Genomic DNA, 27,065 nt, shown 5'->3' on the forward strand with positions numbered 1-27,065 from the left:
GGCTCAGTTCTGCTAGGAACAACTGCACTGCTTGACTTGCTGGTATTTTAACAAGCTGGCTAATTGCTTCTTTACGTTGGGTAGCCAGAAGGATCAAAGATCCCTTCTAACAGTAGATGTTAAGAATTGCTCTGACTGTACAGGACAGCAGCACGTTAAAGCTAGTTACATGCTGATGAATGAAGAAAAACACCTCAGTGGGTAATGAGTGTCCCTAATATCAGTACTCCTTTTCTGGTACCTCATTTCTGTCTTCTCCCACCAGTTTCTTGCATCAAAATGGTAAGCAACCAACTGACGGTTTTTGTTTGATTTCTCGTAGTACATTCAGAAGAAGCACTGTTTTTACTGGCAACGTGTTACTACCGCTCAGGAAAGGCATATAAAGCATACAGGCTCCTAAAGGGACACAGCTGTACCACCCCGCAATGTAAATACCTGCTTGCAAAATGTTGTGTTGACCTCAGCAAGTAAGTGAACCCTCTATGTTCTGTTCCAGGGTTACAAATGCATTTTTTTTTTTTGTTGGAATTTTGCCTTGAAAGCTGTCCCATTGCATAAACCAGTCATTCATTGGCCCTTCAACTCTAAAGATTACTATAAGCTCGATTCATTTTGCTTTCAGAGATGGACCAAACGAACATTAGCCCATATTGCAGAAACCTCTAAAAGGTATTGAAGAACTTGCAAAGGAGTTGTCAAACTGCATAGGGGGGAAAAAGAGCATTGACTGCTGAGATGACTCAAGGCTGGGAATCGTTTGTTTCGCTTTTGCATTTCTCTAATACCCTTGCTTATTTCATTAAGTGTTTCCAGTATGGATTTAATGGACAGGCCACTTCCCTCCAACAGTAAGCTTGCTCCACTTACACCGTTAGTGCTATGGGTGGATGAGGGGAAAAGATGTCGGACGAACACCTAGTTAGAAAACAAACTAGCTTGAGTCCATACCAACAGATGCTGGCTTTGACAGAGACATAGTAATATTGAGGTACTGTGATTGTTTTCTGGAGTTTCATTGCAAGAGCGTGTGAGCTTAGGGACTGTAGCCTGACCAATGCCCAGAGACTTTGATAGTGAGGGTATTTTGCTTCTGTGTAGATCTTCCAGATTGTTACAACTCAAATGTAGGAAATAAATCTGGTGGAGATGCTGAATGGAGAGAATAAAAGACACCAAGGGAGGTAAAAACCTCAGTTCAGGAAACTTCAAGTACTGCAGGATGCTTTGCAAAAGTCCAAATGTCTTTCTACAAAGCAGCTTTTGGTTGTATTGTGTAGGATTTGGGGTGTGTTTTGTGTTTTTTTCCCCTTTTTGAGTGGCCCTCTTTCAATGACCAAAAAAAGGTTAATTTCTTTAGACAATAGGAAGTGAAGTTTGTAGATTGATGTGGTGTGATATGATTGTTTTGCAGTATTCATGATCCTACCCACGGCGTGTAACCAGAACGCAGGTCTCTTGGGGAAGCTTTCTTCTTTGATGCTCTCCTTAGTAGGCAAATCTTCTGACAACCTTAGAGTACTGGGGAAGTCTTGACTTGTTGCATTTCTTTTGACACTATTTTAGCACTTTGGAGCTATTAGGATACCAGTTTCTTTACCGTGTCTTCTGTTGAAAGGGAAATCATGTTAATGCTCTACTTGGAAAGGTCCCAGCAGAATAAATTTGAAGCCGATTGTTTTCTCCCTTGCTTTTACAAAGTCTGGTGTGTGTGTGTATGATACATCGGCTTCTGAGCTGATTTCAGTTAGGTAGGTGGGATTTCTTAAACATTCCTCAGAAGTTGTTAAATTTAACTGTCGTTGGCACTGTTACATTTACATGAGCTCTTCTATAGAGATGTACCTTACTGGCTTGTGGGAATGGTCTGTACTGATAGGAGCATCTACACAGAAGCGTAACGCCATGTGGAAGCAAGAGGAGATTATGAAAGAAACAAAGGCGTTAAAATGCAAAGTCTACCACATCCCAGCACTGGATCTTAAGAACTGAGTTCATGGAGCCTTACAGGTTGTTTCTCATAGCTGGGAAATGAAGCCAAACAGAAGTAGTATTTTAGAAGATGTGTGCTTTGAAAACCTTCAAAAACTAAAGTGCTTGAAAGACTGCTCTCCCCTTTGTATTCTACCCAAGATCAGGCCCTTTTTGGAAAAAATCATGCTGTAGTATGCATTTCTGCTTTTGGAGTGGCGTGGGTTTTTTTTTTTTTTTTTCGTTAATTTCTTCCCCTGGTAGGGATGTTCAAATTATTTTGTACCTACCTGTTGCTAGAGGAATTGGTCACTTAACATTCATTTTCAGGAGCTAGTAGGTATGGGGTTTGAAACTTGTGAACACTGACAGTGGATTTCTGTTTTTGTTTGCAGCAGGGTGAGAACACTGGACTACCAATGCTGTGAGCCTTGTAACCCCTTTAAACCTCTTGTTTTTTAAAAAGGCTTGCAGAAGGAGAGCAGATCTTATCTGGTGGAGTGTTGAATAAACAGAAAAGCCATGATGACATTGTTACGGAGTTTGGGGACTCTGCATGCTTTACACTCTCCTTACTAGGACATGTCTACTGGTAATGTTGCTTTTTTGTTTTGCCTTTTAAAGCTTAGGGGGGTTTTGTTGTTGGATTTTGGTTTTTGGCGGGTGGGTTTTTCATGTGTGTGTTTTTATTTTTTGACCAAACCAAATTTTAGGTTCTATGGCTAGGCCATGTGGTCTGTGCAAAAGAATAGGCTAGATCTAGATAGAAAGATGTGGAAACCATCTAGCTTAGGAATGTGAGCGTGACTTCTTTTACACAGAGCTTTTGACTGCCTGAAAACACTTAATTCCTCTTCCAGGTTAAGCATGTACCCAGGAGTCATTTTCTTATAACTTAGGGTTTGATCTGTGTTCTTCCTGAAGAGAAACTCTCAAAGCCTGTTCTCGGTGTTACCCCTTTGATTTTTCTGTCTGGTTTATAGAGGTATAGCTGTAATCCTCAAATGAAAGCGGTGAGGAATACCTTTCAGAATAACTGCAAGTTTAAGTCTTTAGCTTTTGCTCAGATACAAGAAAAGCTTTAGTAAATTTGAAAAAATGAATAAATGGGAAGAGTGGAGTTCTTGGATTCTTCCCTAGTATACCTATTCTCAAAAAAATACCGCAGCAGCAGCTTGTTTTTGTGTCCGTTTAAGTATCCTGCTTACCTCTAATTTATGTGCAAAAATATTATCCATAGATATTTAAAATGGCTGAAAGGCTAGCAATCAGCTTGGAGAAACTAAAATAATCTGCTGAGAACAGCATCTTCCTAAACATGAGAACTTTAGTGCTTGGGGCTTTTTTCTTTGAGAAGTGTGTTTAAGTAACTTTCTTCTGTGTATAAATATGCTGAATAACTCAATATTGCTCTGTTTCTGTTCCTCATTGGAAAAATGAGGAATGTTGCTGTGGTTCTCAACATGTTTTTGTTTTTCACCTCCTCTCCTGGAAAGCTATCTTGAACAAAAGTACTGTTCTTAAGTTTCCTTATAAACTGTTGCGTTCTTCTTGCAGCAAGACAGATCGGCTTGCCAAAGGATCAGAATGTTACCAAAAGAGCCTTAGTTTAAATCCTTTCCTCTGGTCCCCTTTTGAATCGCTCTGTGAAATAGGTAGGTGTGCAGAACTGTCTTCCCAGTGAAGATAACTTTCTACATCTTTTGGTTATGTCAAGACTTCCCACTTGCCCTCCCCATGTGGCAACTTATTTTTACGTTGTGTCCAAAACATTGTAAGTAAAATGCCAGCAGGATCCTTTGAGCGTTTTTGTGAGTAATAACGGATTTAAAATACTTTACCAGTGTTCAGAGCTTTTCTCATTTTCTTATTTTTTCACTACTCCTACATCTTGGATTTGGCAATACCATGTGTTTCTCTACCATGTGTTTTCTGAGGAGACCCTTAGAAACCATGCTTCTGAGGATAACTTAAGCAAGTTAAATAAAACAATAAAGCTGTCCGGGGTTCTGCATTGGAAGAACACTTCCAATGTAGTGTAAGGGCTTTTAAAATAATGAAATAAGAAAGCGCCCCTCTAAAATACTGTCCCCTGCCCTCCTTGTTTCAGCCTGAATCTTCAGCATATGGACTCAGGAATAACTCTGTTTAAATCTCCTTCCAATCTTGCAGGTGAAAAACCAGATCCTGACCAAACGTTTAAATTAACATCTTTACAGAACTTCAGCAGCTGTCTGCCTAACACTTGCACAACATTGGTATCTAATCACAACATATCCCATAGACAGCCTGACTCTGTCCTGATGGAAACTCCGCAAGACACAATTGTGAGTTTTGCTCAACTCATTGCATTTGAAGCAGTCTTTCCAGCTTGACTGAAAAATACTAATCAGAAATGACACTGCATGGGTAGCTAAAAGCAGCCTTCTGTTTTTCAGGAGTTGAACAGGCTCAACCTAGAATCCTCCAATTCAAAATACTCTTCCTTGAACACAGATTCCTCTATGTCTTACATCGACTCAGCTGTAATTTCACCAGATGCTGTCCCTCTTGGGTCAGGATCTGCCATATTGTCTAAACAGGCTCAAAATAAACCAAAAACTGGGCGGAGTTTACTAGGAGGACCTGCGGCTTTGAGCCCACTAACTCCAAGGTGAGTCTCTGAGATGGACCACTTCTGTAATTAACTGCTCTGCTGATAATTTGTGTGTTGTGCAGCACAAGACTTGCTGGTAGTGGATTATGATGCATACAGAATCCATACAGAAACAAACTACACAACTTCCGTAGCTGCTCTTGGTCCTTGTATTCAGCTCTTCTGTTTTTTAAACAAGCAGCTGGTGTTTTTGTTCAGAAGAGGAGCTCTTGATTCACCACGTTGCTTATTGCTCTAGTCACACAGGAAAAGTCTTTAAAGGAATATGCTTCTACTCTGGAATAAACTGTTATGAAAAGCTATTCTTAAGCACTTGCATTGAAAAATCTCTTCTAAAGAGCATGTAAATACTCTTTCCTATATGCCATTTGGTTAGGAAATGTTACAGCACTGTGTTACAAGCTGTTAGTATTTAGGCAGTCTGTGTCTATTAGTTCTGCAGGAGGCAAAGGAATTTCAGTGTTCTTAAAGTTCAGGAATGAGAATGCGTTCTGAAGCATCTCTTACAGATGAGAATGGACAGTAAGTTATTGGGGGGTTAACATAGATCTGAAGTATTTCTGAAATAAAGAAACCTGGGTCTGTGCTTTACCCACAGAATTGGTCTGATACTCATGGTCTAATGTTTGGACTTAAACACTTTCTCTTCATTTTATTATTAGCTTTGGAATTTTGCCACTAGAAACCCCCAGCCCTGGAGATGGATCGTATTTACAAAACTACACTAACTCCTCTTCTGTAATTGATGTGCCATCCACAGGAGCACCTTCAAAGAAGGTACTTTGTGTTCTAGAATGGAGTTGCTGTTCTGTATTTGTTTTACATTCCAGTGTACTTGAAATCTGCGTATTGCCTCCTTTTTTTTAAAAAAGGCATCGTGGAGGAGGAGTTCATTTTCAATTTGACTACAAGTGGTCAGTTATCTTCCTGCACAAAAACTTTTGGACTTCTAGAAAGTATCAATTGAAATGAAATCTGCTCTGGAATAGTCTGTTTCAAAGTAACAATAGTTTCTAAAGCCTCAACAAAAAGCATTTTGTTTTGAAAATCTTTTCAGCTAAGCAAATTCAAAACTTTCTTTACTGCCTTATCTCAGGCAATGATGTTTGTGTTGTAAATGTTTTCAGCTTATGTCACTTCCATTGGACAGTGAAACAGACTTTTGTTTTCCCAGGTTTCATAAAGATAGGCAATAGAAGGTTTATTTTTATTTGAAAGAAAAAAAAACTCTCCTTCCCCCAAATGCCCAGGCACATGCAAGCTGCCTCACTGGCATTGCTTGGCAAGCCTAAGAGGCAACCTGGGGCAGATGCTGTGACTCCTGTCCACCTGCAATTAGAGAGGAATGTACAAACAATGACTCTAAACTGTAAAGAATTCAAAACTTCTGTGTGCAAACCAGAGTCTGAGAACAGTCAGAACTTGGAGCTTTCACATTAATGTTGTTTAACTCGGGTGTTTTCAGGGGTAACTTCAAATAATTCTAGAAGCTTCAAGTCAGCTGGAAATACTGCTTTATTGCAAGCAGTTCTTGAATTCTAGTTACAGGCAGGTCAAATCAAAATGCTGCTGGTGGTCTGTGGAGGGCTGAGTGAACGGTGGTGTTTCACTTGGCTAGATTTTGTGTAGAAGAAGCTAAAAATTCTTTTCTTTACTCAGTAAGAAATTGCCACAGTTTCCATAGTGATAAATGAGAGGTGGAATGTTGATGACAGTTGAGGAACCATTTGTTCCTTTCTAAAAACAAAAACCTGAGGATATTTCCCTGTATTTTTAGTAAATCTAGAAGTTGCACGAGGGATGCTAGTGTTTTATAGACGGTCACATTTTAAAATAAAAGTTCAGTGCAAAAGTTTTGATCTCCTAACAAAGTAACACTTAGATTTCTGTATCTGATGGTCTGGACAAATCAGGTGATGCCTAGCTCACCATGCCTTTCTGTAAGAGAAGTTTGGGAACTCTTAAAAGCTGCATTTCCCTTCTCTCAATAGCCTAATCCCTATAAGATTAAAAGGCAGTAAACAGGTAACTATGTAGGGTTTTTTTTCCTTCTTCTTTGGATGTTCTTCTGAAACCCATTACTGGGAACTCCGGATTCTTTTTGCACAAGCCATTGTGATCTTTAGACACCTCCTTACCTTTGCCATCAGTTGTCTTTAGTCCTGCCCTGTTTTTTGCCTTTCTTCTGTTGGGATGGGCTGTGCTCAGTCTGCTAAAGCATGCTTTGTACGGCAAGTCCAATTCCTGCCCGTAGTTGCTGAGGAGCAACCAGTTTTTCCCCAGTGTAGCTGAAAGCACTGCGTTGTGGTGGGTCGTGTGTGCGTAGGAAGGTAAGCTGTCACAAGTCTGTGCAACTGAAATAGCAAAGAGCTGCACTTCCCTAACTGTAACGCTCATCTGTGATTGATCTCGTACCTGTGCTACATGATGGGTGTAAAGCTTCAGGAAATCAAGCCCTACTTGTCCTTTGTTGCTTTGCTTGGTATGGCACAACAGCATCATGGTGTAAATTCCACTAATTTGTGGATATGCTTTCTGCCCAGAAGCATCTGTGCCTAAACACAAACACTTAATAAATTTTAATAAATATCTTAGGATTCTGATGCCTGCTTTGTCCAATGTAAATAATTACTTGGCCAGTTTCACTTCTGCTCTTCAAATTACCAAGTTTGAAAATGCTTAGAGTAGCTGTGGCTAGAATGTGCATGACTTAACGGAGGCAGTTACCTTGGAGACGCTTACGTAAATGAATGAAACATTAGGATGGATCCAGAGGCTTCCTATCTGAGTGGGCAAGCATGCTTGCTGGCCGCCTAAACTGTCCTCTGATAACAAAGAAATTGAGAAGGAGGGGAAGGATGGAACGTTTACAAGTCTGATAATCCATAAACTGGTGTTGCTTGTGCTGTCCTTAGTCCTAATGCAGATTTTTGGTGTCGTAAAGAATGTCTTTTGCAGATGGCTATCACTGACTTGAATGTTAGTGCCCTTGGAGGGAGCAGAAAAATACGATTTTGGCTTTCTGTAGAAGGAAATCTATACATGAGACAGTGAATTTCAATCTGACCTTGTTCCTTAGAATTCTCAGTCAAGTTATCGCAACTCTAAGTTCCTATACGTTAGCTGTGCCAGGGCAGGCATCAGAGTGCACGTTTTGGCTTGCATAAGATGTAAGAAAATACAATACAATGTTTTGGTGCTGTGCAGTGCTCCTTGCTTATAATAAAATAAATATTTTATTATAAAATAAGCAGCAAATAAAAAGCACAAATACGTGCACATGGCCACAGCATCGCTGAGCTGACATGCAGTACCGTGTAGGTCTGTCTTCTACGTGGCATCATACAGATCCCCCTTTTGATCAAAAAGGTTTCTTCTGTATCTGCCCCAAGGGTTCACACAGTAATGGTGTAATTGAAGGTACTGATTCATGCTGGGAACAGGTATGCTAAACAGGCACTTGAAATCCTTGTAGGATCTTCAGGGGAGTGGCAGGCTCAGGTGTTGTACAGTAAGCACCACAATGAGATGTTAATGCTGGATGAGTTCTGGATGAGTGTAGCGTAAGAATTACTCTTTTTCATTCCCTGGTCATTGGGAGTTTTTGAACAACTCTCTCCCTGTGGAGAAGGAACTTAAAATATGACATCTGCTAAATTCTGTTTTATTCTTGCACAAAGTTTTAACAGTTTCTTGCCACTAGATGGAGTTTTCAAGTCTTTCAAATACTGTGCGTGACTTCTTGGTAAATTCAGTGCTACTGGCATTTTTTCATGTAGCATGAGAAATATTTTGGGTGCTCCTCATGTGTGGATGGGGGAAGCCTTTGTGGAATTAATTTATATTTCTCCTCCTTAGTGCAGCCTTCAATAGGCAGAAGGGATTTGGTCTGATATAACAGATTGAGGCTTCTTAGTGACATAATAACAAACCTGTAGAAACTTTGTGTTATGCAGGCTGTCACCAGGATAAGCCAAGCTGGAACAAAATCTGTCTTCTCTCAGAGCGGAAATAGCCGAGAAGTCACTCCAATTCTTGTTGCACAAACACAGAGCTCTGGCCCACAGACAAGGTAGGAAAAGAAAATAATTCAACTTGGAACTACCTTTTGTTTCTCCTTTCTGAAAGTTTTGGGGACTTTTAAATTTATTTTCCACAGCCTGTTTGGGTATTCCTGCAGAGTTCTTGTTTAGATAAAGAAGCCTATTTTTCTGTTAGGGGAAAAGAACTTCATTGGATAGGAAGCTTATGGTGGTGGGTAGTCTTTTTGTTATAAATCTCGTTGGGCAGTTACAGTTTCTTCAGTAAACGTTAAGGTAGTTGAAAAGAAAACCTGCTCACGTTCGTAACATGCGACAGGTAGATCTGTTTTTCCATCCCTTTGAGATAGGAATACCTGCACTGTTGTACCTGAGCAGTCTTCTTTAACGCGATAAAATTGTGTTAAAACTTGCTCAGAATGGAACCGAGAACTTCAGTATAATGTGTTTTGTTTTCAGTACAACACCTCAGGTATTGAGCCCAACAATTGCTGCTCCACCAAATGCACTGCCTCGAAGAAGCTCTCGCCTATTTACTAGCGATAGCTCTACAACAAAGGTAACAGACTTCATGCATTTTTTTCAAACTTGTGGGGTTTTTCCCTTACACATGCCACTGCGCTGACTAATAACTTCCTTATGCATAGCAATTGTAGCAGCTTAACAGGTTCTGTAATGAGTAGAACTTACGAAATACCTGACTGTGAAACACCTCGTGATGCTGTAACTTGTAAGCTTTCAGTCTTGAGAATGCTTAACTAAGACTGAGAAGAAGAATATCACGAACCAAACCAAAGATGTGTGCTGGGATGGCAAAGGCAGTGGTTCTGTGAGCTGTCAGCCTATTTGATAAGGCTCTGCGTTGTTCATATTTATTGAAAAATTCATTTTGGGTGGATGCTTTGCTTTTCTAAAAGCAAGCCATATTTTTCATACCAGTCTTCTGCTCTATAAACAATGGAGCAGGACACCAAAACGCAAATACTCATGAACTGTAGTTACCACATGTGAATGTCTGCTGTTCAAAAAAAGGACAGCTAAACATTTAATGAAGTTAACAGCTGTCTGTATACTTAAGTTTAAAAGGAAAGCATCTGGGCATACATACATTCTTCCACAGTTCACTTGCAGGCTTAGTAATCTGAATTCAGAAGTTATTTATACGTGTAACTCTTGTTCTTACTTGCAGGAAAATAGCAAGAAGTTGAAAATGAAGTTTCCACCTAAGATTCCAAACAGAAAAACAAAAAGTAAAACAAATAAGGGAGGAATAACTCAACCAAACATAAATGATAGTTTGGAAATTACCAAACTAGACTCTTCCATCATTTCAGAAGGGAAAATTTCTACTGTTGCACCACAGATCCAGGCTTTTACGCTACAGAAAGCAGCAGCAGGTCTGTTTGAATGCTGTCAAACCTAGTAAATCTACTTTTTTATGGTTTAGTGGGGAAAAAATACTCCAGTTTTGTTTCCTGTTCTTAGCCTGCGCCTATGACCTTTGTATAATTATAAAGATTGATTTAATTCAGTATATTATAGTTAACTTAAAGAGAACAGGTGAAGTAGTAATAAAAAAGCATTTATCTGTAAGCAAATCTATTCATCAGCTCTGGTCCTTATTAGGGATTAAAATGTTTTCAGGCAAGACTCTTGGAAATTAATTCAAAGGAATTATAAGTAATCTAATCATTTTCCCTCAAAACTTGGGTTTATGTAGTCTATTCTCCCTCCTTATTTCCCAGTTGTTTAAAAGCTTGTCTTTATCCAGATTGTCAGAAAATCCTAGACAAACTGTTGAATTACTCTTTTGGCTCGATAGAGTTTCCGGGCAGCAAGCAGAGGTATCCATGGATACCAGACGTGGAAACTCTGCTTCAGACCTGAAAAAATGTTTGAATTGCTGCTGTAAATGCAAAAAAAAAAAAAAAAAAAAAAAAATCCACTTGTCCTGAACTTTTTCTCTGTTCCTGGGTGTTGTGTTGCTGACTTAAGAAGTTGTTGGTATCTGACTTCCATTACAAGGGTTGCTGTTTAGGATATTATGCCTGAATTAAGAGTGTATGGGCCTGTTTGGGAACTCGTGGGAGATTTTAATAAGTAAAATCAAGAGCAGTGCCTGCCACAAATGAAGAGCTTAAGGGATTAGTGGTTTCAGCAATCCTTTTTCCATTTTTATTTATTGTATTTTTCTCCTAGAAGGTTTGATGAGCCTTCTTCGGGACATGGGGAAAGGTTATTTAGCCTTGTGTTCATACAACTGCAAAGAAGCGATAAATATTTTAAGCCATTTACCGTCTCACCACTACAACACTGGTTGGGTGCTGTGCCAAATTGGGAGAGCTTACTTCGAACTGGCAGAATACATGCAGGTAGGAACTGTGTGTGGTCGGTTCTTACTCTTTTCACTTCTGTTTTGCAAGCTTTGCAGAAAACCTGCAGGCTTCCTGTGAAAGCTATGGGAAGCTTACAGTTGATGTAGCTGTGTAAACAAGGTATGAACGGTGAAGTTATATCTAGAGGGGCTTTAGATCTCGAAGCTGAATCACCTTCAGCCTTCCTGAAGAGGCTGAGTTATGCTTTAGACTTACTTTAATGCTCAAGTTATTTTCTCTTGCATCCAGTCACTGGGGTCTCCCCTGCCTCTCCCTGTCTTCACCCACAGCTGTGCCAATGTAACTGTTTGTGCTGCAGTCTTGTAAATAAGATCACTGAAATTACTTGGGTTCTAAAACCAGACGTCTCGCCCCCTTTTTAGTTAATGCAGATCACATCAGTGACCTAGTTTCCTTTGCAGCTTCAGAAGTGACTACATTTGTACAGCTGAGGTGGTGCCAAACTGCTTCAGAAACAGAAGTGAGCAGCTAAGGGTAATCCAGCAGTAAAACTCTGCTTATCGCTGTTGTCGTGATAGTTGACATGCTCATTTCCTTAGGAGAGGCTTTTCAAACACTCCTGACGTGTTGTGTGCAGGAGACAAACAGGTTTCAGAAGCAGTTTCTAGATTGTCCTGTCTCTACTCAGGCTGTATGTTACTGCACAACTTGAGTTCATTTTGAAAACTGAGGCTACAGACCTTGGTGAATGTCCTAGATCTAGTGTTCTTCCCTAGTTGCTACTTTGAGTGTTATAACTTGGAATTTCTATTTCTGAAATAGAAGTCTATATCAGAAAGACTTCATTAGTCAACTCTTCATAAGAAGTGTACCAGTTTCAAATGAAAATAAAGTGCACGTATGTGCTGTCACATTCTTACCCACACCCATCCCTGCATCAGCCATGTTCAGTGCAGTAATTCTCATGTTGCCTTTTGCCTCATAATTAATACACAATGTTTGGAGGGGCATAGCACTCAGGATGAATGCAATACCTGCCATCTGTTAGAACAGCTAATAGTCAGGACTGACACGTAAATCTTTTGCTGATGATGGCTTGCTTCATTTGCGTGCTATGATAGAACAGTCATGTAATCCAAGACAGCAGCAGGGAGGGCTGGCTGGATTTCTGCATGGCCTAACTATATTGGGATATAGTTATTTCCTTCACTCGGAGGTGATGTTAAAAATACAAGAAGACTTGTAGCTCTGCATAACAACACCTGCAAAGCGAAGAAGATTCTCATACTGGACATACGAAGCTTCTGACCTTGACCTGTGTGCTCTGCTTTGGTGGGTGGAATCTTGTTTTAAGTTTGATTTCTGTTCTTAGGCGGAGAGGATATTTTCAGAAGTAAGGAGGATTGAAAACTACAGAGTAGAAGGCATGGAGATCTATTCGACTACACTGTGGCACCTGCAGAAGGATGTTGCGCTCTCTGTCCTTTCAAAGGATTTAACAGACATGGATAAAAACTCACCAGAGGTATAAAAATGCTATGGTGTTAAATGAGAAGAGTAACTGTGGCAAAATCAATGATTCAGAACAAAACTCTGAATTCTAATCTAGCTCGAGTGTATTTTCATGTGAGAACTGCATGGGAAACTGGAGAGGGAGGTGGCAGGATTGCATGTTGAACTGATGATCCCTGAAATGGCTTCTTGGCATTAGAATATGAGCTTACATGGAGCAGGTTGAAACCTTTTATCTGTTAATGGTTATTTAAATTTGCATTGGCACCATTCATCCAAGAAGATCATGGATTAGTCAGTCGTGCCTATTAATGCCGGTATGTGAAGATAAAGAATATCTTTTCCTGTGCCACCTCTTAATTGCTCTAACTAATTCACTGGCACATAAAACACATTTGCTCTAGAGCTTATTTTCCAACAGAATATTGCACGCCTGTATGCTAAGGTCCATTGAACTGCAGAGTGTACAGCAGTGCAGGCATGATATGTAAAGAGACCTCTTAATATTTGCCACAGTACAAGTAATAAGTGTGTGCGTTTATAAACGTGCTCTTAACAGAGTTGAGAAAGCTGTAGAGTTTGTTTTTGTTTTCCTGTTGTTGGAGGAGAGAACCCTGTTTGTGTCTTCCTAGTAGCTTGTCTAATGGTAGAGGAAAAAACAATGAAGCAGCGGGTCAGTAAGTAGTAGTAAGATAGCCTGGAAAGGAGAAAATGCAGATAGTAATAACAGATAATAACTCTACTGCAAGTAATGGAGAACAGTTAGAGAATTTGGCAGTGAAGCTAACAGTTTGGGAAAGCAAGGGACCTTGTCTATGATACTTCACTGTCTTGATGATTCCTGCTGAGCAGGATAGGGAGAGGAGGTTGCTGCTGAAATTGTTACTCTGCAGCTTCCAGAATCCTGGAATGTGAGAAGAGAGCATGAATGTACTCTCCATCATTATTCTTGGATGTCCAAGATGTTCTATTTCTAGCCTTTCAACAGCTTCAAAAGCTTTAGTCATCAAAGTATCTAATTGGCACAGATCTGATGGCTGTCTAGATGCTTGATTTCTGTACTTCAGCTTGTCTAGCTCAAAGGGATGTTTAGCCCTATCTTCCTCAGAGGCTTAACTAACTCGTGTATTACTATTATTAGTGCTATTTATAATCTAGTAGGAAGTGAAAACTAAGTCAGTATTGGAAAATCTGTTCATCTCAATCTCTTTGTAAAAAGGAACTGCTAACTTTGGAATGCTGTTTCCACCAGGCGTGGTGTGCTGCAGGAAACTGTTTCAGCTTGCAGCGAGAGCATGACATTGCGATCAAGTTCTTCCAGAGAGCCATTCAAGTTGATCCAAACTATGCTTATGCCTACACCCTTTTGGGACATGAATTTGTGTTAACAGAAGAGCTAGACAAAGCATTAGCTTGTTTTAGGAATGCGATCAGAGTCAACCCTCGACACTATAATGCATGGTAAGTCATGCTTCAAACCTTTCATGTTGCATGTGATGTGGAACACCTTTTGGAGAAAAGCTAAACGTGCTGCCACTGGCAGTGTTTTCTTAGCACTCTTCTCGCTAAGAAGACAGCAAAGCCATTCCTGCAAAAGATGGGGACCTCATCTTTTTGTTAAACACTTACTCTACCCAGGGAGTGCAAGAAACTAGAGCTTTTCTGGTTTCCATTGATCTTCTGAGCTGTGTTATGGAAACTATTTTGTTCTCTGTGCAACACTACTTGTGCATCTAGTTGCTTGTTCTTCACTTGCAGCTGGACAGATGAGATCTGTCCTCTTATACCTTAGGATATAATTTGTGTCTAGTAGCTTTTTTTGAGGGGGAAAATACATAAAATAGTAAAATTCAGATTTGCTAATGTAACTCACCTAATCTCTTTAGATGCTTCTTCATGCTTTCTACTTTTGTAGCTCTTTGGCTATTTTTTTGTGTATCGGATATCAATTCTTCAACCTATGCAATCAAGAGAAAAGTAACTTCAGCCACAGCTTTCTCCCATAAAAAGTCACTTCTTACCCTTGATGGAGTGGCCAGTCTGTATACCACTTCTACCGTATTCACTGACAAAAGTTAGTGTACTCAGAATGCAGTCTTATTTAACAAAATTATTTTTCTGTTTGCAGGTATGGGTTGGGGATGATTTATTACAAACAGGAAAAATTCAGTCTAGCAGAAATGCATTTCCAGAAAGCACTTGATATCAATCCTCAGAGCTCAGTCTTACTGTGCCACATTGGAGTAGTAAGTAGACTGTACTCAACTCTCTCCTTGGTAGGTTTTAATCTGCCCCTGTACTTTGCTTGCAGTAGTCCTACTGAAGTTATTTTAAGTACAAAAGTAAAAGCTCAGAGTACCTGTCAGGGGATCTTAAGTGCCACAGGAATTAATAGCCATGGGATTAATGTGTCAGGAAAATAAATACTCCTCTCTTCACCTCCAATTGTTTTTAGCCAGTAATGAAATATACTATCAGGTTGTGTATGCAAGTAAGCCAAGTTACTAGTGGTATGAAAATCAAGCCCATGTGCAGTTATTCATGGGAACAGCATATTGAATTTGCAGGGCTATCTGGAAAGCTGGTCACTTGCCCATCTGCCACTGTGGTACATAAAGCAGTACCTCAGCCGTAAGCCTCACTCCAGCAAATGCTTGCTCACAGGGTGATGAAGCAGTTCTCGGATGTTAGTGACGGAAACTAAAGGCTGTGCAAGTGTGAACAGTGGTAACCTGCTGGCATTCACTTACCTGTTATGCAGCAGCAAAGTTGTTAGGGTCTGTAGGAACAGTAGGATTCTTGCCACTTAAGCACTGAGAATGCCATTGAGCTTACTCCTGGCCAAAGGCTAGGTGATTTCTGTCAGCCAGTGGTTGGAGGGTGTTTTGAAGTGGTGATGGGGAGAGGTGAAGCTTTCTTCTTGTAAGAAAGCTTGCTTTCTTAAAACTTGGTCTGAATTGGACTACTTTTTTTGAAACATATTGTAAGCTTATCTGCCAGACAAGACTATTTGGCCATTTTCCCTCTTTAAGGTTTTCCTTTCTTTCTGTAATTAGGTCCAGCATGCACTGAAAAAATCTGAAAAGGCTTTGGATACTTTAAACAAAGCTATTAACATCGACCCCAAGAACCCGCTATGCAAATTCCATAGAGCTTCTGTATTATTTGCAAATGAAAAGTACAAGGTAAGATTTGGTACACGTAGACAACCTTAAATTATCTTTAAATTGCTATAGCTATGAATGGGGATGCACTGGTGGCTGAATGTTAACTGATAAGCACTGGTAGCGTCAAGGCTTGCAGCATGAGCAGGAAGATTGACCTACCCTGTGGAGTCTAACATAAAGCACTTGCTTTGCAAGTGCCACCTTTGCAATATGTTAAATTTCTTGATTACCACAAAATCGGAAGCCGATGGGTACCTTTTTTAATTAGTATTTTAGTCTGACCCTGGAGAAAGAAAGAAGGGGACGTTATTGCAGCTGTCAGCAAGATGGGGCTGTGTTATCATGAATCTATTAAACTACTAAAAATTGCCTCAGCAAACAGCCCCACAACAGATTACAGCAATGAGAGCTAGCCATTTCAAAGGCTGTATTATCAAGTAAAAAATAGGAAGCCAAATAATTTCAGTCTGATTCCTTGCTGACTTGAACCCTATTTATGAGTGGAGACGATCTTCCCACAGTCTGTCTTTCCAGTGACTCTTGTCCTCTGGCCTGTTTTTCTTGGCCATAGAATACAAGCTGCAGTCTGGTTTCTGAAACCTTGCTTCAGAAATGTGTGCACATATGTAAAAGGAAAACTTTACTTAGAACTTGTTTTGAAAATCCGTAATGTAACCAGTTAAACATAAGTATTAAGGTTAAGGACTTACTGAAGTGCAATTGTAGATTTACTTTTAAAAATTAAAAGCAGAGGATAAATACAAGAGCGGAAGAATGTCAAATGTTTTTCTAGGAGACCAAAGCCCAACAGACTTTCTCTGTTGCTATAATAACTGTGCTATAGTATCCTACAATCTTTACATGAGGAACTAATGTAAAAGAAACCTTAGATTCTTTTGAGTCTGTACTGTTGTTCTTGGTGGAGTATACTGTATGTAAACGCCAGGGTTCTCGTCAGCACTAAATTGCAGTTTGGTGATGCTGTAACTGGTTGCAGACTGCTAGCTTGTACTTAGTCTCTCCTCTTCCTTTTCAGTCTGCTTTACAAGAACTTGAAGAACTGAAACAGATTGTTCCCAAAGAGTCTCTTGTTTACTTTTTAATAGGAAAGGTAGGCGGAACTTAACTGTGTTCGTAAGTACTTTGCTTTCCTTCATTGCAGAAATGTATGCCTAATGAGAAGATTTGATGCCTGTCACTAAGCTGCTTCCATTTGGGGCAGTATTCTAAAAATTCCCAAAGCTTTAAATAAGACTTAACTGCATATAAACTCACAGCTTTATCAGCTTTTACATGCAGAAGACAGGAGCAGCCTCGAGGTATTTTTAAAACCAAGAAAAAATAACTCAGGCCCCTGTTGTTCTGTGCCTTCTTTGATTTCACTACTGTCAACCTGAAATAATTCATTTTAGAAACTGAGAAATAGATCTTTATTGAGGTAATTCACTGAAAAAGAGGCAGTGGTTATGCATAGTTGTATATTTTTTCCTTGAAAATTGAACTTCATGAAGGCTTGATCCAGTATTATAGCAATGATGGAAATAGTATATCCCTCAAAACTAAGAATTTCTATCAGCCACACGTTAGTTATATGGGCATGGAGCTTTTTAAATACTGAATCATACTCTAATGTCATATCATAAATGTTGAACGAGTATTTTTGGAGTACTTTTAAGACTCCATCAGTAGCCTCAATGTCTCATTCAGTTGATGGCCTTCCCAAAAGAATTGTAGAAAGCTATCAGTTTGGAAAGCACCAAGTCTTTATTCAGGCTAATAGACTAGGCTAACACAGGAAAAGATGCTACTAGTCCATCAGCTGTGTTCACATTCCAACTTTGTGTTTAATGCCAAAGAAAAGTCATCTGGTAAGAAAAGTCCTGCCTCACCAATCTTCTTGGCTAATGTGCTTTAAGTTTTGCAATTTTTTCTTCTGTTGGGAGGTCATTAGGAAGCAACAAGACAGGTTTGTCTGGGTCACAGTACTGAGTAACTCTTAATCACCAAGACTTCTTTTAAACTAGAGAGAAGTAAAAGGATTTGTGCTGAAATTTGGTGACTGGTGTTTATCCAGGAGTAGCTGGACCCCTAAATTGTCAAGACATGGCAACTAATGCCAAACTTGAACTCTTGCTACTTAAATCTTAATACAGATAAATTACGTGTTTGCCTGTCCTTAATGATGAGGAGCAATTCTTTGTCACTATAAACTTGCTCGGAAGGTAAAAGATATGCAGGATTTTGCAATGCAGTGTTTTGAAAATGTTCCCGTTCGGTTTAGCAGGACAAGCTAGGTGATGCTTAATGTTTGGTCCTTCCCAAACCTGCTGTAGGGAAGAATATAAGGTCGCTGTGTGTATGTGGTGATTGCTTCACCAGACTTCTCTCTGCCTCTGACAATAGAAGGCTGAGACTTTGGGCCTTTCCTAAGCAAGTAGTAGATCTGGGGTTACAATGACTGTAGAAATTGGAAAAGAGGAGGGAGGCAACAGAAAACACATGCTAAAAGCTTTTGTACCACCCTGCTGCCAGAGTTGCAAAGCATAAACTGTATCTGAAGAGCCACTTTTGTTTTTGAATCTTTTGGCTGCTAATTTCTTTTAATTCTTTTGGCCACTAAGTAAGAACACTTGCATGCTATTTCTACACATCTTTTCTCTTTACCTTTTGACTTGTGTAGTAAATCTTGTGCGTACTCTCCATTGCTTTTCATAAAATATTAGTTAACTGGCTTAGTCTGTTTGTCCAACCTTTCAAGTAGCAACTTCTTGTAAACGTAACATTTTACGCTTTTTCTTTTAGGTTTATAAAAAACTGGGTCAAACTCATTTGGCCCTAATGAATTTCTCATGGGCAATGGACTTAGATCCCAAAGGAGCCAATAACCAGATTAAAGAGGCTATTGATAAACGTTACCTTCCAGATGATGAGGAACCGATAACTCAAGAAGAGCAAATAAATGAATGTTATCCCTATGAATCAGGTTTGTATTTCCAACCTTTGGTTATTCAAGGAGGTATTTCTGCTTAGGTGTCACCTGGTGTCTGTAAGTAGGAAGAGTTCCGGGCTCAATAAGTAAAGCACACTGTTCAGCCTTGCTGCTCAGCAAGTAAAACCTCAAAGTTCTTCATTCAGCAGAAGATACATCTTATTTCAGGTTTACTCTAAGAAAGGATTATGACTCTTCTTTAGGATCCGTACATGGAGTAGGACAAAAATAATGATGTAAAGTCACACAACTCGTGGCTGGTTAATACATCTTAGGAAAGAACACGATGTTCCTACAGCCTCCACTCTTCCCCCATAGAAGCACCAAATCATGCGATGTAACTGAATGGTAACTAAAATCTATAAATGCTTTGGGAGAAATTGAATAAACTGGATGTTAGGTAAACATCATTGACTGTCTGGAAAACATCAAAGGTAGCTTTTGAAGAAGGAAGTCAGTGAAAGAGTTTCACTTGAACCAAGAGTAAATAAAATGCTCCCAAATGCACTACTTGGGAATAATCCACAGAGAAGGATGGCCCAGATGTCTCCTTTCTAAGCTGTTGTTGTGAGCTTAAGTTCCAGTGAATCACAGAGTAATGTTAAGTGCTGAGCCATAAATATTGAGCTCTCTGATATCAACTTAAATAGTGGTGGAGAATAAATACTGATAAGAAATTTAGCCCTTTCCCTCCAGAAAAGAAAAAGCAATTCTGGAAAAAAAAGCGTATGCTGCATTCTACAATCCAAAACCTTCATCTGAAAAAGCTACGGTGACTGTATGTCACACTCATTTTTATTGAGCCTGTGTACAGTGTGCTTCTTAATAATGGGAACTGTCCTGCGCTGTGTTTCCTGAAGCATCAGACTTTTCTTCTCCCTGCTGTTGTAGTTGGACTAACCTAGAACACTGGCTTACTGGGGGCTGGGTGTGTTTCTGACCAGAAGATGGAGACAGAGTACTTGAACTTCTGAGCAATGCTTAAGTCACAGAGCAGTAAAAAAAAAAATCTGTCCAATAAACAACTGAAATAAAACAATGTCCCGATGTCCATGTTTAAGCTGCATGTAGACAGTTCAGTTTCCTTGGCTCTTCAGATAATGTAGATGAGTTTCACAGTGTCAGCTAAATAACATTTTTAGGATACGTGAGATAAGTGGAGAGTTGCTTTACAATACGTTGGCTAGTACAAGCCATTTTGTGCTTTAAATTCCGTAGCATAGAACTTGATGAGCCTATTGTGCAGGAAACATGTAAAGTGTTTGCCTTAAAGCAGCAAAATCATCTGTTTTTCTACATGAAACCTCTTAGTCACTTGGGAAATGATAATATGCTAAATTGTGCTATAGAAAGACCCAAGTTGCATTCCTGTGCGTGAAGAACCATTATTAGGTAACAACCATGATTAGGTATTTACCTTGGTACTACTTTTAACTAGCATAGAAGTTAAATATTTACAGGTAGCCTCTCATATATACGTATTTCTTTCATGCTGTGCATTGCATGCTGTCTTCAGATTTCTGCTGCTTTTTGAGTAGTTTGCCTGGAAGTTGTAGGCCAGCCATCATCTGAGCTGAGTGAGCAGAGGAACTGTGTGAGAGGACCTTCCGTATGCATTTACTCAAAGCAATCTTCCTCCGTATTTTATGCAGTAGCCTTAGTCACGAAAGCAGAGAGCAACTAGAGACTGTCTAATGCTTCTAATTTAATATTATTTGATTGTGAATTGAGTGGCCATGATGCTCTGGTGCAGTGGGTAACTAACGTGAGCATTTCAAGTAGTTGGTATGATTCTAAAGAGTTCGGAAGGTTAAAATTCTTCGAAGGCAGTTCTGGACCCCTCCATACCCATCCCTACCCAGCCAGGCATCAGGAATTCCAGATATTTAACAGAAGGTATCTAAAAAGACGTTCAATTAGGCTGCATGTTTTTACAGTGCATTATGTGAATTCCTTTCTAAATGCATTTATTTCGACTTCATTAAGTTGTCAGGGGTTGACTTACTGCAAGGAAAAAGCCGCATGGCCTAAAAGCCTTTTGGGGGAAGGGGGCAAAGGCAGGAACTCCGTTCCATGTGGTTAGTGAAGTACAAGCACGCTGCTGCTGTGTTTTTGACGTGCTGGAGCTGTTTGTATAAGAACTGTTGTAGTGAAGCAGCCTAGTACTGGTTGACTACTCTGTTTTGTTGTTCTGTTTTTCTTTCAAAGTTGGCACAGATGAATCCCAAGAGAGCAGCATGACGGATGCAGACGACACACAGCTCCATGCAGTTGAAAGTGATGAATTTTAACCTCCAAAAGCCAGTATCTGGGCTTGAGTGTGACTGGTACTGTTGTGTTCTCCCCTTCCTTCGCATCCTGGGTCTTCACATCACTGAGCCAGCATTGTCATTATTCTCCACTGACACCATGAGTACACCACTCAGACTTAAACTGTACGCAGAATTAATGGCAGTGCAATATTCAGCTGCTACTGAGTCTGACCAGTTGGCTCTGACGCGTTTATGAAAATGACTGAGGAGGAAATGCTATTTTTGGACTCCCCTTTGCTGGAAAAATATCACGGAAGAAAGACTTGTGGTTTGCTGTAACGAAGCCAGTAGATGCGGGGATAGTACTAATGAAGCAGTGTCTTGTTCTTTTTCCAGAAATGTGTCTTAGTTTGGTTCTTTCTTGGTAAGCAGAGTGCTGAACTTAATTTCCAAGTTCTTCGAGGACAGTGTTGACAAATGCAGGCTGTTAAAGACTTTTGCATATTGTAGTGTAACTTAAATGCCAGGGAATGTACGTGACCTTAAAGCTGCAGTGTTTCCCGTGAACAAATACAATGCACGTGCTCAGGACTGGGAGCGTGTCAGACTACGTAAAATGCCCCGTGTCCCTACTTAGAGTGCAAACTTGCAGGAGTGGAAACGTAGCAGGAGAATCACATTGCAGAATCATAGCTTTCACCCCATGCTTTCATGTTCTAACCAAGAATTAATTTATTCACCTAGTTTCTAAAATGTCAGTGTTTTACTTTGTACTTCAGAGAAACAAGTCGGCAACACATTGCTTCATTTTCTCATCTACCCCTTGACTTGTTCTTCCCCGTGTGAGAATAAAAATTAATAAAGGGCGAAATCAAAGAGCAATGTAGAGACAACTTAATGTGGAAACATCCACCCCCTAACCAACAGCGCCTCCCTCTTTCTGAATGAATAAAGGGGGAAGACTGGAAGCCTTAATGCGATGGGAACCTTACAGTCAAACGTATCAAGTAATTGCCTAAGGTAGTGTCCTTTTTAAAACTGTTTTCTAAAGTGTGGTCCAAGCAGCGTGCACAAATGCGCAATTCTTTCTTTTTTTTAAGCTGTTCTTTAAGACTCTTGGAGTACTTTCTTACTGTAGGAACATAGAGCCCCTTCCTCCTCTACTGGGGCTGCTGCTGTGAGAAGAAAACTCTGCCGCAGTAAGGAGTCCAAAACCATCTTTCTCCCTAGCGTTTTGCAGCAACACTCGGTGCCCTTGATGCAGTGGCAATGAAGAAAGTGTATGATGCGAGCAGTTTTAAAGAGCAAGTTAGGCATAATAAATTGGGAGTGATATAAATTTCATAGCAACATACTTGACATCAATCTTAATTTTTTAAAATCTATACATCTCTTTTAGGGGTCATGTACTTACCTTTAGAACTTCAGCTTTTAACACTGCAACCTTGTCTTACAGCAGGCCCCTGTTCTGTCACGGCTCCTCGCTGGCTGTGAGCCACCGGGACGCCTTTATCAACCGCAAAATAATCCACAAGAGCTGCGCAGAAATCCTCTGATTTTTCTGGAAGCAGGAGGACAAGCAGAGAGAAATAGGGCAGAGCTCCCCTAATAGCATGAAATGAAAGCTGAAAAAAAGTGAGGAAGGGTAGTTTATGAAAGGAGCCTTGTGCCTCAGCCATGCACTTCAGCTTGTGGCTGGATGGGGGATGAACCAAAATCACGACGCCTTTCGGCTCACTTGTGTGCTGAATCCTGCACGGCTTCCCATGGTGATCCACGTTCTGGTGCGATTCCCTTCCTGATGCATCCTCCCTGAGGAAAATGCAGGGTTTGCATCTCCCAAGGGCTGCTCTGTGCCAACGGTAAAGCTCTCACGGGGCTCTCGGGTTCCCCGGCTCTGTCACAGCACCGATTTTCCATCCAGATGCAATGCGCCCACAGCTTCGGCGTGCGTTCCTCGTGAGGTTTCCTCGAGGAGTCTGAGAGCACCCCACACCTCAGCAGAAGGTCTGGAGGCAGAACTTGTGTGAGTGCCACCACTTGATGCGTGAACTGCCTTCATTTTGGTTCCCGATGTTTTCTAGGCAAAAAGCATGAGCTTCTTCCCTCTCCCTGGGAGCTAGAAGACTCGGCTGAAGCCAGGGGGCCTTTTGTCTTTAGATCTAAAGAAATGCTGCGTGCTTCTAGCTCCCAACATTGCACTTTTTTTTTTCCATCCTTTTCAGATCTGACAAAACAGGTGCTGCTCTTGCGACTCTTCCAAAAGACGTGCTGCTTGTTTAACTGGGGACCAGGGGTTTAGGAAACTAGGTGGCTTCTTCCCTTCTCTGAAAATTGTGAACAGCTGTACTAAGATTTCCAACACCCTGGCAAGAGTTCTTAACTCAGCCGGGGTATTAAAAGGATGCTCGTTCCACCTTGAGGATTTAAGACTTAAAAACTGTCCTGCTGCTTTACATGTACATCGTATCTTAAATGGTTGCTTTTTTTCTCTCTCTCTCCAAGAATATCAAGTAACATTTGGACCATGCTGCTATTTTACCTTCTAAATAGATGCACAAAATTAGTATCGAATCAATAAAGTTTTGCGACTCTTCCAAGAGGGGCGAGGAGACGGGCGGTGAGCACGAAGGCACTCTGGCAGCCAGGTTTGGGCAAGGGTGTTCACTGAAAAGAATTAGGGAACTGTCATTTTCTTACAACAAAAATATGGAAAAATGCAAAGTGTGGGTGTGGTGTGTACTATTTGCATTGAACCAATGTAATTTGTCCTTTTTTTTTTTTTTTTTTTTTTTGCTTTCCTGACTTTTTATTTCAGAATTGTACAGTCTTAGGGGAAAAAAAGTCTTTTCTGTTAATATATTTGCGATTCATTAAAGGATGTGGAAAAATCCAAATAAACTACTTTTAAAAGCAGGCTCAGCAGCAGGTGCTTTGGCTGGGGGTTGGGATGCAGCTTCCAGGGCGCGATGGGGAGAGCTCTGCGGGCGCAGCGATGCAGCCGCTGGGTGCCCCGGGGCTCCTTGCTGCCCCGTGCCACCTCGTGTGCCCTGGGGCTGTTCCTGCAGCCCCCCTTTTGCTGGAAACCTGCTATCCAGATTCACAGGCGACACCATTTTGTATTAATTACTCCAACAAGAGCTTATTCCTCCTTGGTGAAGGAAATTACAGTGATGTACACGAGAAAAATGGTCCCAGCCTCGCCTTGCCAGGAAGGTGTGCCCACCAGTACGTGCGGAAAGCTGCGGGCTCCACGGGAATTCCTCTTACATGCGCGGTAGCCTTGGGTTAAAGCTTTTAGCGCTGGGTCTGTTGTATCAGCCCAATCCGGTGACTTTGAGAGCCGGTTTTAGCTGTAAAAGTTGCACTGAAATTAACCCTCTCCTACTCCTCCTTCCTTTCTTCCTTCCGTGCCTTTCAACCCAGACTTCCATGGCTGCGCACACAGGCACGGTACCGCCGGCTCCTGCCGCCGACCTCCCGCGTGGCGCAGCGGCGAGAGCCGAGTCGCTCTTCTGGGCAGGTCAGGGGGAGCCGGGCTGCACGCTTCCTAGTGGCTAAGCGAAGCTTTGTCGATGGTTGGCTGAGCTTTAGGTGCCTCCAGAGAAAAGCAAAGCTTTTTTAAATGAAATCCAACTTGTCAGCTGCGATGCTGAATGGTAGCGGTGCGGTGCGTCTTAGGGCTTGGTAGCATCTCAGGACTTTCCAGCTTGGGAATGTTTTTGGCACTCTGTTTATGAGCGTGTACAGCTTCGTACAGGTACGTTGGGCTTTGCTCTGTGATTCTTTGCTGCTGCAGCATCTCCCTTTCCTGCCCCTCAGTCAGCACGAGGGGCTTGATTTGAGCGAGACTCGGTAGAGGAGCAGTGATCGTAATGTTCGAAATGCGTTGTTTGTTTCCCAGCTGAGCTGAGCTGGTTTGAGAGGGGTTGTAAGACCTGGCTGCGCATGGTGTGAAGAACTGGGTTGCTGAGGCAGGAAGAGTTCCTGATCCTCAGAGGAGCAGGGCTTAAAATTATATTAATGCAGAGAATCAGACTTTCTCCTCTTGCTTTGTCTATCTGCTTCTCAAAATGATATTTGTGCGGCCTGTGATGTCTCAGTTTGGATCCTGCTGTTGCATGAACTCGGGGAGATGTTCCTTGCCTGCAGTGGCAGCCTGGGGAATGGGGACAGTGAGGGGACCCGGCCCCTTGTTCGGGGCAGCAGTGTCACTGGTGGGGTGCCCCAGGCAGGGCTGGGGAATGCGGGGCTGTCGGTGCGGCACTGTTCTGCTGGGAGCGGGCGGTGTGTTCCGTGGCAGTTGGCTGTGGAAGTTTCCAGTAAGCCCGGCCTGGATGGCTTGGGACGAGGAGAGTGTGGCCAGCTGGGCACGAGGAAGGCTGGGGCTGCACCCCCATGGACCCAGGAGAAGTCCCAAGCCCCCAGCCGGGGACGGCTGGCACGTCCCAGCCCTGCGGATGCTGCCCTGGCCGCAGAGTGGGACCAGATCCTGCGCCTCGCCTCGACGTCGACCCTGCTGGAGCCCCTCCGTGAGAAAGGTAAACCCGCCCGCAGCCCCTGCTCCACGGGGAGACCAAAGGGTCCCCCCAAAACACATTCACACGGGGTGACCGGCCCCCCAGGTGTCACAGCTCCAATGGAAAATGGCAATCCCTGCCCAAACGAATGGCCCCTGCGCCAGCCCTGCCTGCTCGGGGACAGCTCAGCCCCGCAGTGCCGGTTGTTGCATTCAGCAGGATTGGGTTGGTTTGGGCATTTTCTGGGTTTCTCAAGCACAGCGCTCAGCAGGGTCACCCCCTTGTCTGCTGGTGCCCAAATCACAGAATGGGGGTGTCCCACCTGTGGCTCTGTGCCTTACTGCCCCACTGGGGTCCAGGCATCCTGGCCCCCGCTCTCGTGATGCTCTGACCCCTTCTCACCTGGGACCCACTCTCCTGGCCCAGACAATCTTATTTGGCCTTAAAGGATGAGGAGGTTTTCAAGAACCCTAACAGTACCAGTAAGGGATGTCTCATAAGCACCTCCCAGATCATAAACAAGAAGAAAAAAAAAAGTAAACCAAACAAAAAAAACACTTTCAAAGGTCTATTCCAGCAAAAATACCTTGAAAAGCCATGTCCAAGAAGGAGCCGCAAGTTCCTTTCTGCCAACCTTCACATTCAGGTGATGTATCGGTTAAAAATCTCCCCTTTTTATAATCGCATGGTTCATACACGAGGAACAACAGAAATTCCTTGCTGTTGGGACATTTGGAAAGCAACCTTCATGAGACAAGAGGATTAGCCCGCTAATTTCTGCCTCTTTTGGTTTTTCGTGTGTCTCCACACAGATTTAGAAATGGAACCCACTGGGGTCTGATGGCTCCCACCCAGCCGGTACATCCCCTGCTCTGGTTTCTGGAAGAATGCTGGCTTTTAAATGTGCTGTGGCTGCGTTGCTGGCTGCCCCAAACCAGCAGGAATTCTCCTCGCAGGGGACCAGAGGCTCAGCCCGCGGCTCGGCAGCGCCGTCCGTTTGTGACCGCCGTCGCTTTGAGCCTCCCTGCACAAGCTGAGAGTTGTCGCACCGGGCACAGACTGCAACACCCCACTGCCGCCTGCCCCGTTTTTATGTTTGTATTTTGATATTCCTGAAAGGCGCCTGGTATGCGGGTATACCAGCTTTTATCTCCTGACGAATGCCGTGAGACGTAAAGGTCCCCGAGAAGCCGCGGATGATCCAGGTGTCCTCTTGCTGAGCCAGGACTGCTGCCCTAGGAAACCCCGCTCCGTGCCATCAAAGGCAGGTTGTGCTGCCCACACGGGCAGGAGGAGGCGCGGGGGCTGGCGGTCCCAGGGGGCTGCTCGGGATGGAGGTCCCAGTGACATCTGCACCGCGTGCCTTTGTCACACCTGTGTCCCTGCTCTGTCCCCCAGGTCCCTCTCGGCTCGTTCTTCCCTGCTTCGCCCCTCCTGCATCCCGTGGGTGCGGGACACGGGCACCAAGGGGACAGGGGCCTGGTGTCACCTGTGGAATGTGGGCCTGGTGTCACTGGTCAGGCAGGAAAAGATGTCGCCTGTGGGACAGGGGTCTGGTGTCACCCATGGGACAGGGGCCTTCTGTCACCTGTGGGACAGGGGTCTGGTGTCACCCGTGGGAC

General features: G+C 42.3%; 1 protein-coding gene across 7 annotated transcripts in view; it reads left to right on the top strand.

Annotated features, from left to right (window-relative positions):
• The window catches only part of CDC27 (cell division cycle 27), a 32,853-nt gene extending 9,014 nt beyond the window's left edge, over nt 1–23,839 (top strand). The window contains exons 3-19 of one of the 7 annotated variants that reach the window (XM_035347669.1): nt 323–470; nt 2,438–2,563; nt 3,529–3,626; nt 4,144–4,298; nt 4,410–4,624; nt 5,290–5,404; nt 8,566–8,699; nt 9,127–9,226; nt 9,857–10,064; nt 10,870–11,039; nt 12,376–12,528; nt 13,768–13,976; nt 14,644–14,761; nt 15,572–15,700; nt 16,719–16,793; nt 18,485–18,665; nt 20,880–23,839. In XM_035347669.1, coding sequence (XP_035203560.1) covers nt 323–470; nt 2,438–2,563; nt 3,529–3,626; nt 4,144–4,298; nt 4,410–4,624; nt 5,290–5,404; nt 8,566–8,699; nt 9,127–9,226; nt 9,857–10,064; nt 10,870–11,039; nt 12,376–12,528; nt 13,768–13,976; nt 14,644–14,761; nt 15,572–15,700; nt 16,719–16,793; nt 18,485–18,665; nt 20,880–20,962 — 2,417 coding nt within the window. In that variant the 3' untranslated portion in view covers nt 20,963–23,839. Of the gene's footprint in view, nt 1–322; nt 471–2,437; nt 2,564–3,528; nt 3,627–4,143; nt 4,299–4,409; nt 4,625–5,289; nt 5,405–8,565; nt 8,700–9,126; nt 9,227–9,856; nt 10,065–10,866; nt 11,040–12,375; nt 12,529–13,767; nt 13,977–14,643; nt 14,762–15,571; nt 15,701–16,718; nt 16,794–18,484; nt 18,666–19,562; nt 19,708–20,879 lie in introns of those variants that run through there. The other 6 variants (XM_035347673.1, XM_035347668.1, XM_035347672.1 and 3 more) reach the window with 6 other exon arrangements.
• Nucleotides 23,840–27,065: the final 3,226 nt, after the last annotated feature.

Source organism: Oxyura jamaicensis, chromosome 27 (assembly GCF_011077185.1).
Source record: "Oxyura jamaicensis isolate SHBP4307 breed ruddy duck chromosome 27, BPBGC_Ojam_1.0, whole genome shotgun sequence".
NCBI lineage: Eukaryota > Metazoa > Chordata > Aves > Anseriformes > Anatidae > Oxyura > Oxyura jamaicensis.